General features: G+C 32.3%; 1 protein-coding gene across 1 annotated transcript; it reads right to left on the reverse strand.

Annotated features, from left to right (window-relative positions):
- Positions 1 to 12,269: 12,269 nt before the first annotated feature.
- Positions 12,270 to 13,257, reverse strand: LOC116347736. Its single transcript, XM_031778450.1, has 3 exons — positions 13,238 to 13,257; positions 13,033 to 13,154; positions 12,270 to 12,962 (listed from the first exon to the last, which is right to left on the reverse strand). Exons 2-3 carry the CDS (start codon positions 13,129 to 13,131, stop codon positions 12,513 to 12,515), a joined length of 549 nt encoding a protein of 182 aa, XP_031634310.1. The 5' UTR covers positions 13,132 to 13,154; positions 13,238 to 13,257; the 3' UTR covers positions 12,270 to 12,512.
- Positions 13,258 to 19,206: the final 5,949 nt, after the last annotated feature.

Below are 19,206 nucleotides of genomic sequence, written 5' to 3' on the forward strand. Positions count from 1 at the left end.
CCGCAGAATCACGTGTTATTACACTAAATAACAAGTACGCGCCGAGCGGAATTCAATTAGCAATCGCAGTGAAGGGGACCAAGCGTCTAAGTAAAAACGCATTGAAGAAGATAAAACGCAATTTAGCGTCCCAAATGTAACAAGAGTTAAAATCCACTTCATGATTAAAAAAAACATTTCGCTTATATCGCATTTCAATTTAAAATTCATTTCGCTCATGAAATCATTCCGCACTCAATACGCATAACTTCATTTCGCATATCACCTTAAAGTTCAAATGCGCATTAGTTCATTTTACATTTTGAATATTAAAAAAACCTTATTATAAATTAAATTTACATTTGAATCAGAAATCAATTTATTTACACAAGATATAATAAATTTCGATCATTCATTTTGCATAAAAACAAACATTCTTATCATTTGAAATGGCACCTTCAAAACCTACAGATAAAGCAGGAGAAAATAGCAACGAAATGTCTAAGGAATACAAAAAACTATTAGATAAAAGAGAGATAATGATCCGCGCATTACAGCATCACGAAAAAAAGGTAAAAGACCTCATTGCTGATACGACTCAGGCATCAATTTTAGTCAGATTAAACCAGTTAGAAGGAGTAAAACAGAAATATGATAATGTAATGGAACGTTTAGAGGAGCATAGAGAATTTGAATATTCACATTTGGAAATTTCAAATGAAGATATATGTGATATATATATTGAAATTGTCGACAAACTAACGAGACTTACAAGTTTGAATGATTCAATATTACTTAATTCATCATTGGCTAATAGAAGTGCTCAATTTCAAGAGATTAAATTACCTCGTATTTCGATTCCAACATTTTCTGGTGAAGACCAGTTAGAATGGTCATCATTTCATGATGCATTTTTTTCCTTAATTGATCGAAATCAAAGCATATCAGATGTGACCAAATTATACTATTTAAGATCATCTTTATCAGGCCCAGCATTAAAATTAATTGGCAAACTATCAATCACAGACGTGAATTATAAAATTGCATGGAGATTATTATGCGATCGGTTTAAAAACAAACGAATTATCGTCAATGCATGCTTAAATTCTTTTATAAATCAGCCACAAATAAGGTTTCAAAATGCAGAAGCGATTCGTTCTTTATTTGACACCACCGAAAGCGCTATAAGATCGATTGAAACCTTAGAAATTAAGATCGATGAATGGGGACCATTTTTGGTGTTTATTCTTCAATCAAAGTTGGATAAAGAAACAGCCAAAAGTTGGGAAATGCATTTAGGAGGATCCACAAACATACCAAATTATACAGAAATTAATACCTTTTTAGAAACACAATATGCATTATGAATAACGCATTGGAGTTGTCGGGCGTTGTCAAGGAATCATTCATCGTTAAACAGTCAACGTCACAAGCACGTGAAAGTAAAAAAGATTTCTGTCCAGTTTGCAAAAATGACCATTATGTCCTTTATTGCGAAATTTTCGATAAGTGGTCAGTCGCAAATAGAAAGGAGTTCATAAAAGAGAAAGAGTTATGTGAGTTATGCTTACATAAACACAAGGTAGAAAATTGCAAATCAAATAATAAATGCAAGAAATGCAATGGTAGAGCACCAAATTGCATGAAGATAGCGCCTTGCATATTAATGCATTAGCAACGAGAAGCAATAAAAAACTACTCGCAAAATTCATTGTTAACCATTGTTAGGTATAGAAGTGGTCCATTGGACCGAAATTTTTGAAAAAATTGAATAAAAATCGAAGTTAATTAAAAAAATTCAAAATTTCTCGGGCAGATTATTCGTACAGAAGATTATAATTCATGTGCATACTGTTTCTATCATAAAATAATTGTATATGTTGTGGACATTTGATAAAACCAAATCTCACCTAGAGCGTATAGTGGCGGTCCATTGGACCGCCCATACAAAATGCATGAAAACCTCATATAATAATAATAATAATATTTATTCACCGCCAAAACTGGCTGAATTAGTATGAGTTTGTACAAATTTTTATATTATTATTATTATTATTTATTAGTATACGGTGTATCAATCTGTGTAAAATTTACACGTGCAATGATTAAATACACTTGCTGCCAAAAGGCCAATTACATTTTCTTAAAGCTAATACATTTTATGGTAAAAAAGTAGCGAACATTGTAATTAAAATTAACATATTGGTTGAATCTATATAAATAATTAAATAAATAAATTCTGATATAATTTTAATATATACTAAATCAATTGCTCATAACATTTATATATTTCAGCTGCATAATTTGATTTAAAGAGATCATGAGATTTCAATAGAGCGTATTTCTTCAGAAATTTTATTCCAAGTTGTTGGTCCACTTATAAAAAATGATGTTTTTTGGAAATTAGTCTTGGGTTTTTTAACAATTAATTTATTTTCTGAGCGAGTATTATTTGTATTGATGTTGATTAAATTATTTAGATATGGTGGTGCATCATTATTAATTATTTTATGAATCATGTTTGCGATATGTAGCGTGCGTCGATCATATAATTTCATTAAATTTAATGAATTTCTGTGAGATGTTATGTGCTCTCGACGATCAACATTTAAAACAAATCTTATACAAATATTTTGCAACCTTTCCAATTTATCACTATCATTGTTTGTGCCATGAATTCCGTAATTGTGATAGACAACATCCATGTAATCAAAAATTGGTAATACGAGTGTTTTGATCAATTGCAATTTAATATCTGACGTCAATATCATTTTTAAAGGGCTGATCGTATTTAAAGCACCGAATATTTTTTGTTGAATAATTTTAATATGATTTTCCGATGTTAAGGTGCGATTTAATTGATAGCCCAAATCGCGAACATTGTCAACATATTCAATATGTTGATTATTAATAAATATTTTTGGTAGTTCATCGTATTTTAGCTTATTTAAATTATTTTTGGATGAGATAATTATTGCTTTTGATTTAATTGGATTTATTTCGATACCATAGTCATTACAAAATTTCTCAACATTTTTTAAATCATCATTGACTTTACTAATTCCATCAGAAATGTCATTGATATTACACTCAATATACATTTGGACATCATCAGCAAACAGTGTCTTATTGCAATATTTAATATAATTACCAATGTTATTAATAAAGATTGAAAAAAGCAATTGTGAGTTATTTTCACCCTGAATGATGCCTCTCATTATTTTGAGAGGTTGCGATAGACTGTTTTCATGCTTCACGATTTGTTCCCATCCCATTAAGAAACTTTTAAACCATTTCATTGAAATGTTACTGGCACCCGTACTTTTGAGCACCTGTAAAAGGCGATAATGATCAACAGATCCGAATGCATTCGTAAAATCCAAAAGAACAAGTATAACACATTTTCCACTGGAAATTGATTTGTGAAAATATTCAGTGAGTTGTAAAATTGCTGTTGTACAACTATGACCCTTCCGGAAACCCGATTGATGTTCAGATATCAATTTATTTGTTTCAATGTATTCATTGAATTGTTTACAGCTAATTGAAGAAAAAACTTTTAAAAGAAAATTAGCATTACTTATAGGCCGAAAATGTGTCAATAATGATGGATTGTCTATTTTGGGTACTGGTGTTACGGAAATATTTTTCAATTTGTTTGGAAAATATCCAGATGAGAAAGAGGAATTGATAATTATTGAGATAGGTTCGGAAATATAGTTAGCTAGATATTTAAAACACTTTGGTGGGATTCCGTCCGGACCAGTGGCATTGCTTTTAATTTTGTGAATTACGTTATAAACGTTTTCTGATGAAATTGGGTGAAAATTAAATTTTTTGATTTCTTTGTTTAATTTCAAATCAAATTTTGGGAGTGGCTTTAATTTAGTAAAGTGTTCATTAAGTTTATCAAGGGAAAAATCACCATTAAAATTAACGTTTTTTGCTTCATTTTTCCGTGCTTTACTAGTAACGCCGAATTTATGAATTAGATTCCATTTATCTTTTGCGTTATCAGCCTCTTCATAATTTTTTGTAAAGATTTCTTTTTTTGAATCGCGGATAAGATATTTAACTTGATTGTTCAATTTTTTATATGAATCATAAATAATGTCACAAGATTGATGTTTTCTATTGGATTTCCACCAATCATAAAATATTTTTCGATTTTTCATAAGATTTTTTATTTCATCAGTCATCCATGGAACTGGTAAATGTTTCGAAGTTATCTCATGATATGGGAAAAAGTTATCAAGAAATGTGTTCATATCATCAAAATCAGTTACACATTGTAAATCGACATTTTTGAAATTACGTATTTTAAATGTTCTTTTTGTCTTTTTGGTCGTGAATGTGTTAAAGACGCTATAAATAGCTTGATGGTTACATGTGTTAGTGGGAAAAAGGTATGATACAATGATGCATAATACATCCAATCACCGTTAAAAACCACATCTTTTCGATAATAGATTTATAATATAATTTCCAATATCACAAAGAAGAAAATTGGATCAATAGATAAATAATTGAAAATTAAAATTTTCGGATTGCACTCGAGTACAAGAGTCATAAAAGTAATTAAAATATTTAAAAAAAAAACAAAAATTACAAAATTCAAAAAATATCACAATAGGTCACATTTGGTCGTTTAAGAAAACAGTATTATAATTAGATACCAATGTCGAGTTAGAAAAATGATCGTCGCTTAAAGCTAAAAGTTGATTTTTGAATGTTGATCTTTTTGATTGCGTTGTGAAAAGATCGTGGACTCTATTTGACATTCTGCACATTTGATTGAGAGGTACAGATGGATTGATTCGTAATAGTTTGTCGTTGATTTTGATATATATACTCGACACTTCTCAAGTTACGTTCGTTTTGATTGAGAGTGATTTCCGTTTCAAGTGATGGGCAATGAATGTTTTTATGCAGCAAATCGAATATAAATAAAATTGATGCATTTATACGGCGCCTTTGAAGTGATTGCATATTGAGTTTGTTAAGACGAGTGCTATAGGATGATATTTTGAAGTCGTTTGAAATATTAGGATATTCTCTCAGTGCGAACATTGTGAATTGACGTAGGTATGATTCAATTCTGTTTTTGTGAATAGAATGATATGGTAGCCACACTAAACTGCCATATTCAAGAATTGATTGCACCAGAGCATAATAAAGAGACTTCAGAGTATGGATGTCGGGGATGTCGTAGCAGAATCGTTTGACAAATCCGAGTGCCGATGTCGCCTTGGTCACAATTGAATCGATATGTTTGACAAAGTTGAGCTTGTTGTCAAAGATGACACCCAAGTCCCTTTGTTCACTCACTCTCTTAAAGATGTGACTTCCATAAGAGTAGGAGTTCATAACTTGCTCTCTCCTTTTCGAAATTGACATGATTGAGCACTTGTCCAGGTTTAAATGCAGTTTGTTTGTTTCGCACCAAACTTTTAATTTGTTGACTGCTGATTGAAGTTTGCTTGTGTCGTTGATATTAGCGATTGATGTTGCTAATTTCAAGTCGTCAGCAAACAGAGAGATAAAGATATCGTCATCTTTGATGGCATTTACGATGTCATTAATGAATAATAGAAACAGCGTGGGGCCCAAATGGCTTCCTTGTGGCACTCCAGAGTTCACGACATACTCCTTTGACTCCATCTGTCTATATTTTACAAATTGGCGACGATTAGATAAGTACGATTCGATCCATTTGATTAAATTTGGCGGCAGATTAAAATTGTATAATTTCGAGATGAGTATCGAATGATCAACGATGTCGAATGCCTTGCTGAAATCGGTGTAAAGTACTTCCACCTGTTTGTCATCGTTCAGTACTTTCCTGGAATAGTGCAAAAATTCCAAAAGATTTGACGAAGTTGAGCGACCTTTCATAAAACCGTGTTGTTGAGGTACGATTTTATTGGCGACCATTTTACTCAGCTCCAAATTTATTAAGTATTCAAAGAATTTGGCGATCGTTGGTAATTTGGCGATGCAGCGATAGTTTTCCACGTTTGATCGAGATCCTTTTTTAAAAATTGGTCCAACGCTGTAACGCTTCCAATTTGATGGAAAATGACCAGAAGAAAGCGATTCATTGAAAATTATCGATAGCGGTTCGTATAATAAGGCTGCACAATTTTTAAGTAGAGTTGGATGAATTCCATCAGGACCTGCCCCCTTCTTCGTGTTGATTTTTAGCAGCTCGTCGAAAACGGAAAATTCGTTGAGTTTGAATTGGTCCACGTTAGAGTTCGTTTGAGATGGAATGGGTGTTGAATTTTGAAATTGAGACGGTTGATTGGCGAAGTTGTGTTTGAAAAAAGTAGCAAACATTTCAGCTTGTTCCGTCTTGTCACCCGATGATTTCTCACCAAAATGTAACAATTTTGGGTCGCAGTCACTATTTTTCTTGGTGTTGACAAAGCGCCAGAATGATGAGGGGTCGGACTTTAATAAAGACGTCATTTTGTTGACATACGAGTTGTAGAGTTCGGAATTCAATGTGGTGTAATTGTCGTGTGCCATCAAATAGTTAGAGTCATCGCCGGACAATTTCGATCGTTACCACTCTTTGTTCTTTTTGTTTTTGAGAGACTGCTCACAGAAAAAGTGGAGACGGTTTTTCCGCAAATTATTGCAGAAACAGCAGAGCAGCACTAAAAACGTGTTTTTTGTAGCTTATTTTGACAGCTCCGTACAAATGTGTGTATTTTGACGTTTGACATTATTTGTCATCAGTTAGACAAAAAATTAGAGTCAATGTAAGTATTTATTTTTTGAATGATTTTTGTAATGTCGTTTTTGCAAATTAAATATCCTCATTTTTGACACAAAAAAAAGTATTTTTAATAGCGTTGTTGTTGTTTTTGTTTTCTTTTGATTTATAAATTACAATGACATACTTGATGTGATGACATACGTATTCATTACAATACATAATGCACATTCATATTTTGTGTGATTCTGGAATCAATACATTTAAAAAAACATCATTGATGCAAAAAATCGAATATTTTTATCAATAGGTGCTAAAATCGTGAACAATACGACGAACAAGTAAGAATTTATGCCGACGTAATCGACGCACTGGCCGATGTGCCACCAGAAAAAGAAGGTGCGATTGAAGATGAAATCGTCATCGATCATGGTAATAACGAAAAAACTGAAAAGTCAAATTGAATATTTAAAAAATTTACGATATTGTGTTTTTGTTGTTTTAATAGATAGCACACGTTTACTGTCGAATGAAGATGGGGCGATTGGAGGGGAAATTGTCATCGATCACGGTAATATGAAAATATCAATTTGAATAAAATACAATTTCTAATTTTCCTATATTATATTAGTGCCATTAGCACCTGTGGAAATCAATTCGATGAACGCTGAATTTACTAATGAAGCACATATGAAGATACTGGCAGCATTGGAATTGAAAAATTCACGGTTTGCTGACTTTAACACATTCGAATGGCAAGACTTTGTGTTGAACGAACTTTTGCTAGAGGCATTGGAACCATTTAAAAAACCATCAAAAACTCAAGTTGGTATTAAATGTGATTTAAAATTTACGGTTATATTCCATTGGAAAATTTTCTTTATAGCAAATTGCGTTACCACTGCTTCTACATGTCAGCGGTAATTTGCTATTTCAAGCACCTCCCGGAACAGGGAAAACAGTGGCTCTAATTGTTGCAGCTATTTTACACATTGATGACAGCAATGCGAATCTTCAAGCAGTGATAATATGTGCCACGGTTGAAGCGGTGGAACATACATTTGAATACGTTCAATTTATGACTCGAAATGCACCAATTCGATTGTGCAAAGCCCATCATTATCACAACGGCCCGATAGATGGACAAATTTTAATTGGAACGTGTCTTGAAAGCAATCGACTTATAATTGAAGAAAAAGTATCACTTGATTTCGTAACATTTGTTGGTTATGACGACGCAGACTTAACGACACAATTCAATACGCTCATTGATTTTGGTACTGCGAAAAACGTTTTTATTTCAACCATATTTGTAGATAATATGATTAAAAAGGCACCTACACCCTTGGATATGTATCGCGTACCATATAATCAAGTACTGAACGATGTGAATATACGTCACTTTTGGGTTTCTTGTGACAATAATCGTCGATTTCATTATCTCAAACAAATGATTGATAAACTTCAACGAGAACGTATCGTGATTTTTTGCAAGGTAACATTCTATTAGAAAATATTCAATTTGAAAATATTCGATCAGATTAATTGCTTGCATATCTGTTTTATTTATTAATTTTTTTTATATTAAAATTTAATGTTTAGCAAAAAGCAACTGTTTCGTGGTTGTCCCGCAAATTGAAAGGTAATGCTGTAGCTATTACTGGTGATATGAATATTGAGTTACGATCAAAATCAATGGATTTGTTTAAAATGAACACAAAACAAGTCTTGATCACCACAAATTTATGTGCTAGATGCGTTGAATTAAATTGTAATATCGTGATCAATTTCGATGTACCTGAAATCGACGATATTCTGGACACAAAATCATATTTGCATCGAGTTGGAAGAACTGGGCGCTTCAACAAGAATGGTGTGGCCGTATCTTTTGTCGAACCAAAATTTATTGATTTTGTTCGTATGGTGCGTACACAATATCACATTCATTTCGATCAACTGTAGAGCATTTATAGACGCACGAGGTAATAGAATTCATATGAAATGAAATATTACTTTTGGGTTATTGTGATACTCATTTAACTATACATTATTATTGACATAAATAAACAAAATTAAAGATAGTTTATCATTTAAAAAAATGTTGTTTAAATTGCACTTATCCTTGACATCGATCTCATCACTATTAAAAAAACGTTGAATTTTAAAACACAGAAAAAAGTCATGAAAACTATTCATACATTTATTGATGATAGACTGTTTCTCATTATAATAAGATTATTGACATTTTCAGGTAAAATCATTGACCTCTTATCTGTGATAATATTGCCACTTGTACTAAAATTACGCTCTGAGCTAGCAGATGAAGCTGGCACGCATGAATACTTGACAAATAATTTAAGTAAATTTGGATACATTTTTGAATGTTGGCACCAAAACTGCTTAACATCGACAATGGATGTTATTATACAAGCTCTTCTAACATCAATGGCTCAGTGTCTGGTTCATCAAATGATATAAAATTATCTAAAAAACTAGTTTTATCTAGTGGATTGGAAATATTAACATTAGAATTTTCTATACCAGCTCCATCATTTCCACCAGTTGGTGCACACGTCGGAAAATTGTTTATCTCATTTTCAATTTTCTCAATCAATTCAGATCGTTCTGTTAAATTAATAATAGACAATTTTTTCATATTTGGATTTAAGAAAGTCATTACTCTATGTCCAAATTCTGGCGCAAAATCATTCTTGTTCTTATCAATATAATTTCGTCCAATCTCTTTCATTTTTGAAATCGTGTTGTATGATATGCCATCGATATCATACATTGGATAATCGTTATTTTCTGCTAGTAATCCAAACAATTTTAAATAAGTTGGCCAAATCATATGTAACGTAACATATTTGTCTCCTTCCAATTTGTCACTAATAACCTATCGATTCGAATATTTACAATTTGTACATTAACAAAACATTCATTGTTAAATAAATTAGCTAAGTTACCTTGAAATTTTCGAGAAAATTCTTAATTCGAATAAGTTCGCTTTTGTTTAATACCGTGATTAGTTTCGATATTTTGTCATCGAGTTGCTCGCTTTGCTTTAGTCTAATTTCATTTTGAAGTCTTTGTTTGTTCATCAATAGATCGTAGAGAGTTTGATAATTGTCAATAATTGCCATGATCATTATGTAGACACTGTTCCATCGAGTTTTGTGTTTAATTGTGTATTCATTCCACTATTTTTAATATGCGACGATAATTCTGTGGCTTGTGTGATAATGGTTTTTATTCGCTCCTCTTCCATCATTTTCGACACTAAATTATGTATTAAATGGGCATAGCAAGTAATTCTTCGAAACCCGGCATTTATTAGGCCATATTTAATGTTTGATCCACGGTCTGATATAAATATTACGTGCTGTTTTACTTCTTCTTCGGTAATATTATACTCTTTGAAACATTCCAAAATGTGGTCAATAAGCACCGTACCTGTTTGAATTTACAGTAGTTTTGAATTGTAAATGTAATGAAAATTAACAATGTTATATATGCAAATTGCCATTTTCTACTCATAATTTAATTAGTATTGTAATTACCTGTCTTCACTATTTCTTTCACTTCAGTAGTAGTCAAAACAAAACGATAGTACTTAAGATCATCTTTTTCCGGAAGACATATGTGGGCTACAATTGTCAAATAAGTCGAATGACGATAATCGTCTGTCCAACAGTCAGTCGTTGCAGCTATACCGCCCGATAAAATTGCCATTTTAAGAATTTCACTAATTTTGTTTCGAGTTTTATCTGCTATTTCAGCTACCGCAGATCTCACAGTATTCCGAGAAGGCATTGCATCAATAAAATCCTGTTTGCTTGCTTTTCGATTACTTTGACCGAAGTGCATGCAAGCATAACAAAGCTCTAATAAACCTTATTTGTAAAAAGGGCAAATGTCATTGAACCATTTAAATTAAGAATATCAAAATTTGAAATAATTCATTGAATACCTGGACACTGCACAGCATAAAATGGACGTAAGTCCATTGAGACGAATTTTGCCGCAGCAATTTTTAAATTTTCTTTATCTGATCTTTTGATAAATAATGTTTTGTTATCGTCAACGGTCGCATAACATACGTGTCGTAATAGTTTATTTGTGTTCCCTTGTTCATATGGATTATAGACCACATCGTTGCACTCGGTACAATAGAAAAAAGACTCGATTTTTTGTTTTGTAGTACCATTAGTGTAAATCTCACTGAAAAGGTTCCATACTGCGGATATTTTTCGTCCATTTTTATTTATTTTCTTTTGATAAATGATTGTGCCATTTTTTATTCCATTTTGAATTTCGGAAAATTTTTCCTCTGGAAAAATAAATGGATGTAATATGTATATGTTTAAAAATCGAGAAAGCAAATGAGATATTAGCAGACAATATATTTAGCTGCCGTCATCTGGATGCCGTCAGCAGATGATGCAAAGTGAAAACAATAGAGGTGATTGTTATAGTAATACCAGTATATACCAAGCTTATATACTTATAAAATCACTTCTATTGTTTTCACTTCGTATCATCTGCTGACGATATCCAGATGAGCTGTAATATCCAGATGACGACAGCTAAATATATTGTCTGGATATTGGTATGGGTTGTAGTGTGTGTGTGTGTGTGAGAGAGTCAATAAAAAAATTATTTAAATTGATATTTTCATTTGCTTTCGTAATAAGACCTAAATTTCAATATCCGATCGTAATTGTCTGATACATACGTAATTCATCAAACGATAGGCTAATAGTTCGTTTTTTTTTTGAATTTGCTTCACGTTCAGTATATGTTGGATTATTATTCAAATCGGTGGGTGTTTGAATAAGTTGTATGTTTTCGTTCATATTTGATAATGGTACAGTGTCATCATTTGCAAGCGCTTTATGAAAAGAATACAATTTGTGAATAAAAAAACTTTATATTTTTAATTTAAAATATACCTGTACCATGCACCAAAGTCGGAAAATTGTGCATGCCAATGGCATTTGCACCGTTAGCTACGTTAGTATCGTTATTCTCAGTGTGGCTTTTCACATATGTTGATTTTATACGATTTTTTCGTTTTGGCAATGAATTAATTTTCTTCAATTTATTTCTCTTTTGGCTTTGCCCGGTGCTTGTACTCGGAATTAATATGTCTATGTCCGATGACATATTTAATTCATTAAGTTCCATTCGATCGCATGTTTACCTTATCTGATAATATTAATACTTTTAATTTAAAAACTTACGAACAAACGAAACACATTTAATAAAATGTACAGTCAAGGTGATACGGTATCTATGCTATGCTAATTTTGCATTTAAACATAAGTCAAATTGACACTTGTACACTCATATAGTGCGCATGTGTGAACGATAGATTACAACACATTTTCATTGGTCAACACTACACTGAATTAAAACGAAACAATTTATCCATTTCAGTATATAATACATGATTTTCTATGAAATCGTTTTTTTATTTGCGTTCATGAAAATATTTTTTTTTTAAGAACAATATGTCATTCATAGATAGTATAGAAAATAGAAAACTTCAATTTAAAATTATGGCATGCGTTTAGTCATATTTAGTGTGAATAGAGCCTCTTTCACCGCCTTATCAAGTGTTGATCTTTTACCAGGTTTAAATTTGTCTATTCCTTGATCAAATGGTGTCAAACTGTTAACAAACATTTTTGCTGTTGTTCTATCCCCGAAAAAGATTACATTTGTCATATTATTGGTGATGCTTTGAATCTGTAAATATTAAAAAAATTACATATATTCAATTTGAGCATTATCAATTTGAATCAAATAATTATAAATGAATAAACTGTGCAGGCCATGCTGGATAGCCTTTCATTTTAGCCCAAACAATTTGATTTGCTTTGAAAATATATTTTCGAACTATTTGGTTATTTTTCTTGTTGGTCTTTGGACCCGGTTTTGTTTCGTATCGAGCTGTAGCTGTACCGCCATCCGTGGTGACTGTATCCTCGGATCGATTAATATCACGTTTCATTCTTTGATTCCGATTGGTTTTGCTTCGACCTTGATCAACGGTGACTGTGTCCGTGAAACGATCAACATCTTGCTCACTTTGATTCCGATTAGTTTGGTTTCGTGCTTGATCTGTGTTGGTTTTTGTAAGGGTGGTTCGATCAGCACTACTTGCTACTTCTTTATTATGTTTCTCTTGTTGGCAATAGAATAACATCATACTGGGATCTCTTCTCAAAACCACCCGAACGTCTTTCATGAGAGGCAGCTATTTCAAAATGAAAATAATAAGTTTTAAAATATTCAATTTGAACATTGATTTGCATATAATCGTTTACCTTTTCGATAGACTCCTTTACATTCTTTTGTGAACGAGTTTTCATTTTATCCACACCGTCAGCTTGTTTGCATTGAATATGTTTTGAACGTGTATTCATTTTGAAATATTCTCAAATATTCTCTAATAAATAAACAACAGCAAAATATTTTATATGAAGTTAATAATATTCACTGAAATATAATTTAAATAAAAAAATCACACACAATCGTTTACTTTATCAGTGCGCTAAGTCATGAGTTCATCTCATTCAACACTTTATCCAAATGTCAAAATATATTGGAATACTGGATTATCCAGTCTGGATAGATGCAGGGTTAGACAAAGAATGTTGAGAAAATGTTGAAGGCACATTTACACATTGTAAGTGACATTTGATAAACTGAACCGAATAGCATACACATATACGTTGCTGAGTTTGAGCAAACGTCATTTGGTATTATGAACTTATGGTGAAATACACTAGACAGAATAAGCGAATCTAATAAACTTAAAAATTATCATTTGCAAAGTGGTATTTAATTCCATTCGAAAAAGAATCATTCCAATAGTTCAGAAAAAGGTAATTCTTCATAATACTAAAATAAAAGCAATCTTTTTTATCTTAATCGGTGTTGTGGAACGGTAATTCTATTGACAGTGACAATGACAATTTATTTTATTCCATTAGACTTTTTTGTTATTTTGAAATACTAAATGTTTTTATTCATTTTTCGCTGTTACCTTTACAGGTCAAAGTAGCAATGGCAGAAGTACAACATCATTCAATTGACACATGTCCTGAACCAAACGTTTTCGTTAAATGTTCGTATTGTTTGGTCATTTCTATCGACGGCAGTGGCCATACAGAAAAATGTCGTTTCAGCAATGAAAAAAGCATTTTGCTTTCCGATATTTATGGTGAACTGCCAATGCCAATGTTTAAAATGCGACTTGAAAATGCAAAAGATACACTGTATGTCTTGAACAAAACATCAGAAATTTTCGAAAAAGCTGGAGAAAATATTCATGCTCATGAAGTCAATGGAATTTTCGAGGTGAAAAAGGTTTTGGGAAAAGAAATCATAACATTTAGTGCGACGTTCTTAAATCGATTTTCAATTGGCGTTGCGTATTATGTGGATGGAGCTTGGCGTTTAAGATATCGAATGGTTGCAACTCACAGTGACGGTTTGATTTGTTTCCCATTGTATACAACATTTGAACACCAGAATGATGCATATCGCATCCCGCCAAAATTCGATATCAACACCGTGCTAATCATTGGCATTGTTCCAGAAGTAGATGTATCGGAGGTTAAAATTCGAGTGTATGGATCAAGTTCAAAGTTCAAGGGCAATTTTTATGATGGATGTGTGAGTTTCGACAAGTTTTGGGATCGTATCGAAATCAGCGATAATTTGAAGCCACGCAGCTATGGAAACACGGTTCGATTCAATCCAAATTTATACAAGAAGTTTTTATTTGATGCTGAAACTCAAAGCACCGCAACGTCATGTTGTGAAATTTGTGTGAACCCCAACCAGATCAGAAATTTTCGCACTGATATTTATGGAAAATTGCCATTGCCAATGTTCAGAATGAGCATGGAAAACTCAAACGATAAATTTTATGTCTTCACCAAAAATTCTTTGAAAATTTGAGAAAATTGAATCAATTATGGTTATTCATGCACACCCAGTGAACGGAATATTTCACATTGACGAAAACAATGTTGATTTTCAAGCCACTTCATTCAAACGGTTTCAAATGAACATCGCATATTTTCGAAATGATACATTTCACACCCAATACAGTATTATCACACACGATGATGGTATCGTTTGCCACCCGCTCCAGCCTTCTTCCATGTTGTATCAGGATACAGTTCTCAATATCGGCATCGTTACATCAACCGAAATCTCAGTTGTGAATGTTGACGCAAATGGCAAAGATATGGGAAAAATTACTTGGAATGGAACTTCGAACAAACTCATCGTTGGTGAAAAAATGATTGCACACAACGCAGATAAAGATGACAATGACAATGCCGCTGGAAACCAATTGGCAATTGATAATAAAGAGCAATTGCGCGAAAATGATGACATGATTGGCGAAGCAATAGTAGATCTCCTGATTTCATTGGCAGTTGGCAACTAATTCACAACAATTTGGTAAAAAGTACAAAGAAAACAAACGAATCAAGTGTTTCATAAGATGTTGATCAACATCACTGCCTTTTTTCAATTTTCATAAATAAAAAGCGTTAATCATATAAGTGTGTGTATTTATTATATCGGCCGCCTTTTGACGATCATTCAAAAAGAATGAAATTACCATGAAAACGACAATGTTTATTTTTTCAAAATTTTCTTAGTCTTTTGTTTTGGAATTTTTCCTTCGTCAATTAATTGATTAATTATTGAAATGATGCGTGGCTGGTCTTCAACTCTCATAAATGGAATGTTATTTAGCATATATGTCATGCTCCCTTTCCCAGCGAGATATTCACGTTGAATGTCACACTGTTCTTCAAAAGAATTTTGGTATTGATCCCGTGCATTTTTTATATCATCATTCGTTGCGGGTTTAATAAAGCATTCCCATTCAGCGCTTCTAGTTGCCTTCGCAAAAAGAAAACTACTTTCATTGCCATTGTCATATGCTTGTCTCTTTTGAACATCAGACAAAACAACGTATGCTTGGTGTAATATGGAAAATTTTTCTTTAGCTATGGGTTTTTCATTGTCAGGAACTCGATCGGGATGATGAATGAGTGCCAATCGGTAGTAGCTTCTTTTCACTGCAAAATTGAATTATTTAGAGATCTTCTGTGCACATTTTCAACGATTAATAATAATGTCAATATTAAATTGAATATACCTTCACTTATTTGTGCATTTGTATCTATTTCCAAAATCTTGTATAGATTTGTTGTACCAAAATGCTGTTGAATATTCATTTTAATTTTACTTTTCTTTGTTTACTGTGTGCTTCCAAACTTGATACAATCGATGTCAATGTCAATGTCAATGTCAAAGCAACTTTTTTTTATTGACGATAAAATTCAAAATGTGCAAAAATCGTCAAAAATATAATAGTATTGCCACTTCGAATTAAGTTCAGTTTAACATTTTGACACTCTGTCATTCTTAAAATATATTCTTTGGATATTGTATGCAAACGGCATTTACCTAAAAATTCAATACTCTTCAGATATTTATATCTTTATATCTTTATATTTGGAATACTAAAAAATAACAAAGTAAATGGAGACGAGAGCAAAGAAGAGACAACCCCAAGAAATATCAACAAAGGACATTGAAAAAAATGTCACGAAAAGAAAAATTGCAAATAGAGAAGACGACAAATTGAAGGTTAAATATTTCTATTATTATTATTATTGATGCAATGGTTCCACTGAAATACATAATTTTTTAGAACACAGGACAAGACACAGGAATTTAAACTATTCCCAAGACAAGGTTACGGCGAAAAATATCGAGCCATATTAAAGATAGATTTAAAAAAGTGAACAACAGAGACAACGAACGTTTTAACGATGACATTGAGAATGTACCATATTCAAAGGTTTTTTAACAATTAAATGTTTGCATAAAATGGCAATATATCACTGCTTGTATATTTTAGGACAAATCAAACGCCGATCAAGTCGAAAAAAGAGCAACGAAACGAATCAGGCGTACATTGATCGCAAAAGTAGATAGTTCATCGCGTATAGTAACAAATTGTGTTGTCCAATTAAATCGCTTAAAAGCAAATCAAATCAATGACATAATCAGAAGCGTTGAGACATCCCGAAATGATCAGAATTCCAATGAAGACAATGTCAATGCCAAAGTTAAGAAAAAGGGTACTACAAAGTCGCCACAACAAAGTAAATTGAACACCAATCAAATCGAAATAAGAGCGATGAAACGGACAAGGCTTGAAATGATCGCAAAGGAAAGTTCAGACATGGTGTCAAGCATTAACTCGTCCAAAAATAAGAAAGATTCCAGCAATTCTAGCAATGTCAACGAAAAAACGCACAATGTACAATGTTTGGATGCATCGAGTTCGACACAAATTGAACTGAAGGTATTCAATTTTTTATTTATTTCAATGTCAATGTTTTCACTGAATTTGTAAAATTGTAGGATCAATGTACCGATTCAACGAAGAGTGATCACGGTGCTAAAAGGAAGCGACACATGCAAATTCGAGGTGTCAAGAGACTTACTATCAAAGAGAAAATAAGGAATGGTGCTCAATGTACAAATTCAATGAACAGTGGTCTAACCAAAACACAGCCAAGAATACATAGAAGAACAGAGAGCTCGAAAACTGATAAATTGATAGTGTCCCAAGGTATTTTCATTGATTTATCATTTGAAGCAGAAATTCCAAATAATGGTGACGAGAAAGAGCTTGCTAATGATGAGCCACTTGAAAAAATGTCTTCGAAAAGCAATGACATTGGATCTGCCCGTTCAAAGAGAATTAGAAATAAATTTCATTGGGTGACACACAGCGATTGGAATGATTTGGATGAGGCCTTAGATTTTCTCGATGTTTAACTAAATGGACGATAAAAAAGACCATAGATTCGAGTGGTCAAACGTACAAAAACAGTAAATAAGTGCTCTTTTGATTCAGTTGAATAATAATATGCCATATGAAATTCATCGAACAATTAGAGGACTTAAACATCTTTCAAATTCGGAGGGAACTGAATTTAGAACTTTTTTGCTGTATCTAGGGATTGTTATTCTAAAAGATTACTTGACGACAGAAATGTATGAACATTTCTTAGCATTATATTGTGCCGTTTCTATATGCTATTGCAATGCATATAAAAAGTACTTTTCATTTGCAAAAAAACTGTTTGACGAATACATAGAAAATTATATACAAATTTATGGTATAGAAGAAATAACAAGCAATGTACATAATTTAAATCATATTACGATTTAGTTATTGTTGGGCTGTTGCCGTTTGTCAATTTTTATTTTAGTTCCGACGTTTCGACATTTGATTGTCTTTATCAAGGGACTGTAAATTAGCAAATAAATTTTTTTTAGTTGAAAACAAATAAATAAATGACTATGTACAGTTTTTTAGAGAATTATTGAAAAGAACAACGCACTTACTGAATATTAATCTGAACGCACTGTATGCAAAAATAATCTATATACAGGGTGGCGCATATAATAGGCTCAGTCTTAGGGAGTGGGAATTTTGAAAAACCCTTTGAGGGGATGTTGGGGGTAAAAAATAAGAAATTTCTATCTGAGCAGAATTTTGAATTTTTCCCCAAATTTTTCAAAAATTCATCGGATCAAAAAATAATGTACTACAAAGTTGTTCAGAATGACGAGAGAAATTTTTTAGGATCCCTGCCCTTCAAGTCCCCCCACCCCTTAAGGGGGTCGGGGGGTCAAAACCCCCAAGATATGATTTTTTTAACCTGAAACCCCAAAATTCGGAATCAGCATGAAAAATTATCTTAGAATCGATATTTTTCTCATCCACCTTTTTTCACAAATTTTGAACCAAAAAAGTTTAAAATCGACTTTGTTAGATTTTTGGGGTCGAATTTACCCTGTAAACCATGTTTTGACACTTTTTACCATGATGGTCGACCTCAAAATCCAAGGTAAATCATGTTTTAACAGTTTTTACCTTGATGGCCGTCCCTGTAGAACATGTTTTGACACTATACGGTTTTTTTGACCATAATGACCGTGTCAAACCACGATGGCCGACCATGATAGTACCTATGTTCACCGCCGGACCGAGACCTTTCCAACGGTACCACTTTCATCCGGATCGGTTGAGGCGTTTGGACGCCAACCCCGGATATACATACATACATACTTTCTGATTTATAGATATAGAAGAAGAAGATAGATAGAAAATTATTTTCGTTTTTTTTAAGAAGAAAAAATGAATAAATAATAATAGTATATTGATTTTATTCTTTTCAAGTGGTTCTCTAATGACATGAAGTATTGAACGCGACCTTTTTCACGTTTGACGTAAGGTGTATTTTATCAGTTCTATATGTTAAGCATAGCTGTGACGTACGAACCACAGTTTGTATAAATCGTTGTTTACCGAACAAAAACAAAATAAATTTCTTCTTAAAAAAAACGAAAATAATTTTCTAATAAATAATAAATTCCAATAAAAT

This window comes from Contarinia nasturtii, unplaced genomic scaffold, assembly GCF_009176525.2.
Source record: "Contarinia nasturtii isolate CC-2019 unplaced genomic scaffold, AAFC_CNas_1.1 Cnas_scaffold_2081, whole genome shotgun sequence".
Taxonomy (NCBI): Eukaryota; Metazoa; Arthropoda; class Insecta; order Diptera; family Cecidomyiidae; genus Contarinia; species Contarinia nasturtii.

Excerpts from the sequence above, each read along its gene's own strand:
- LOC116347736 (XM_031778450.1), bottom strand. The coding sequence starts at position 13,131 with ATGAATACACGTTCAAAACATATTCAATGCAAACAAGCTGACGGTGTG. Across the intron at positions 12,963-13,032 it reads TAAAGGAGTCTATCGAAAAG|CTGCCTCTCATGAAAGACGT; the intron begins GTAAACGATTAT and ends ATTTTGAAATAG.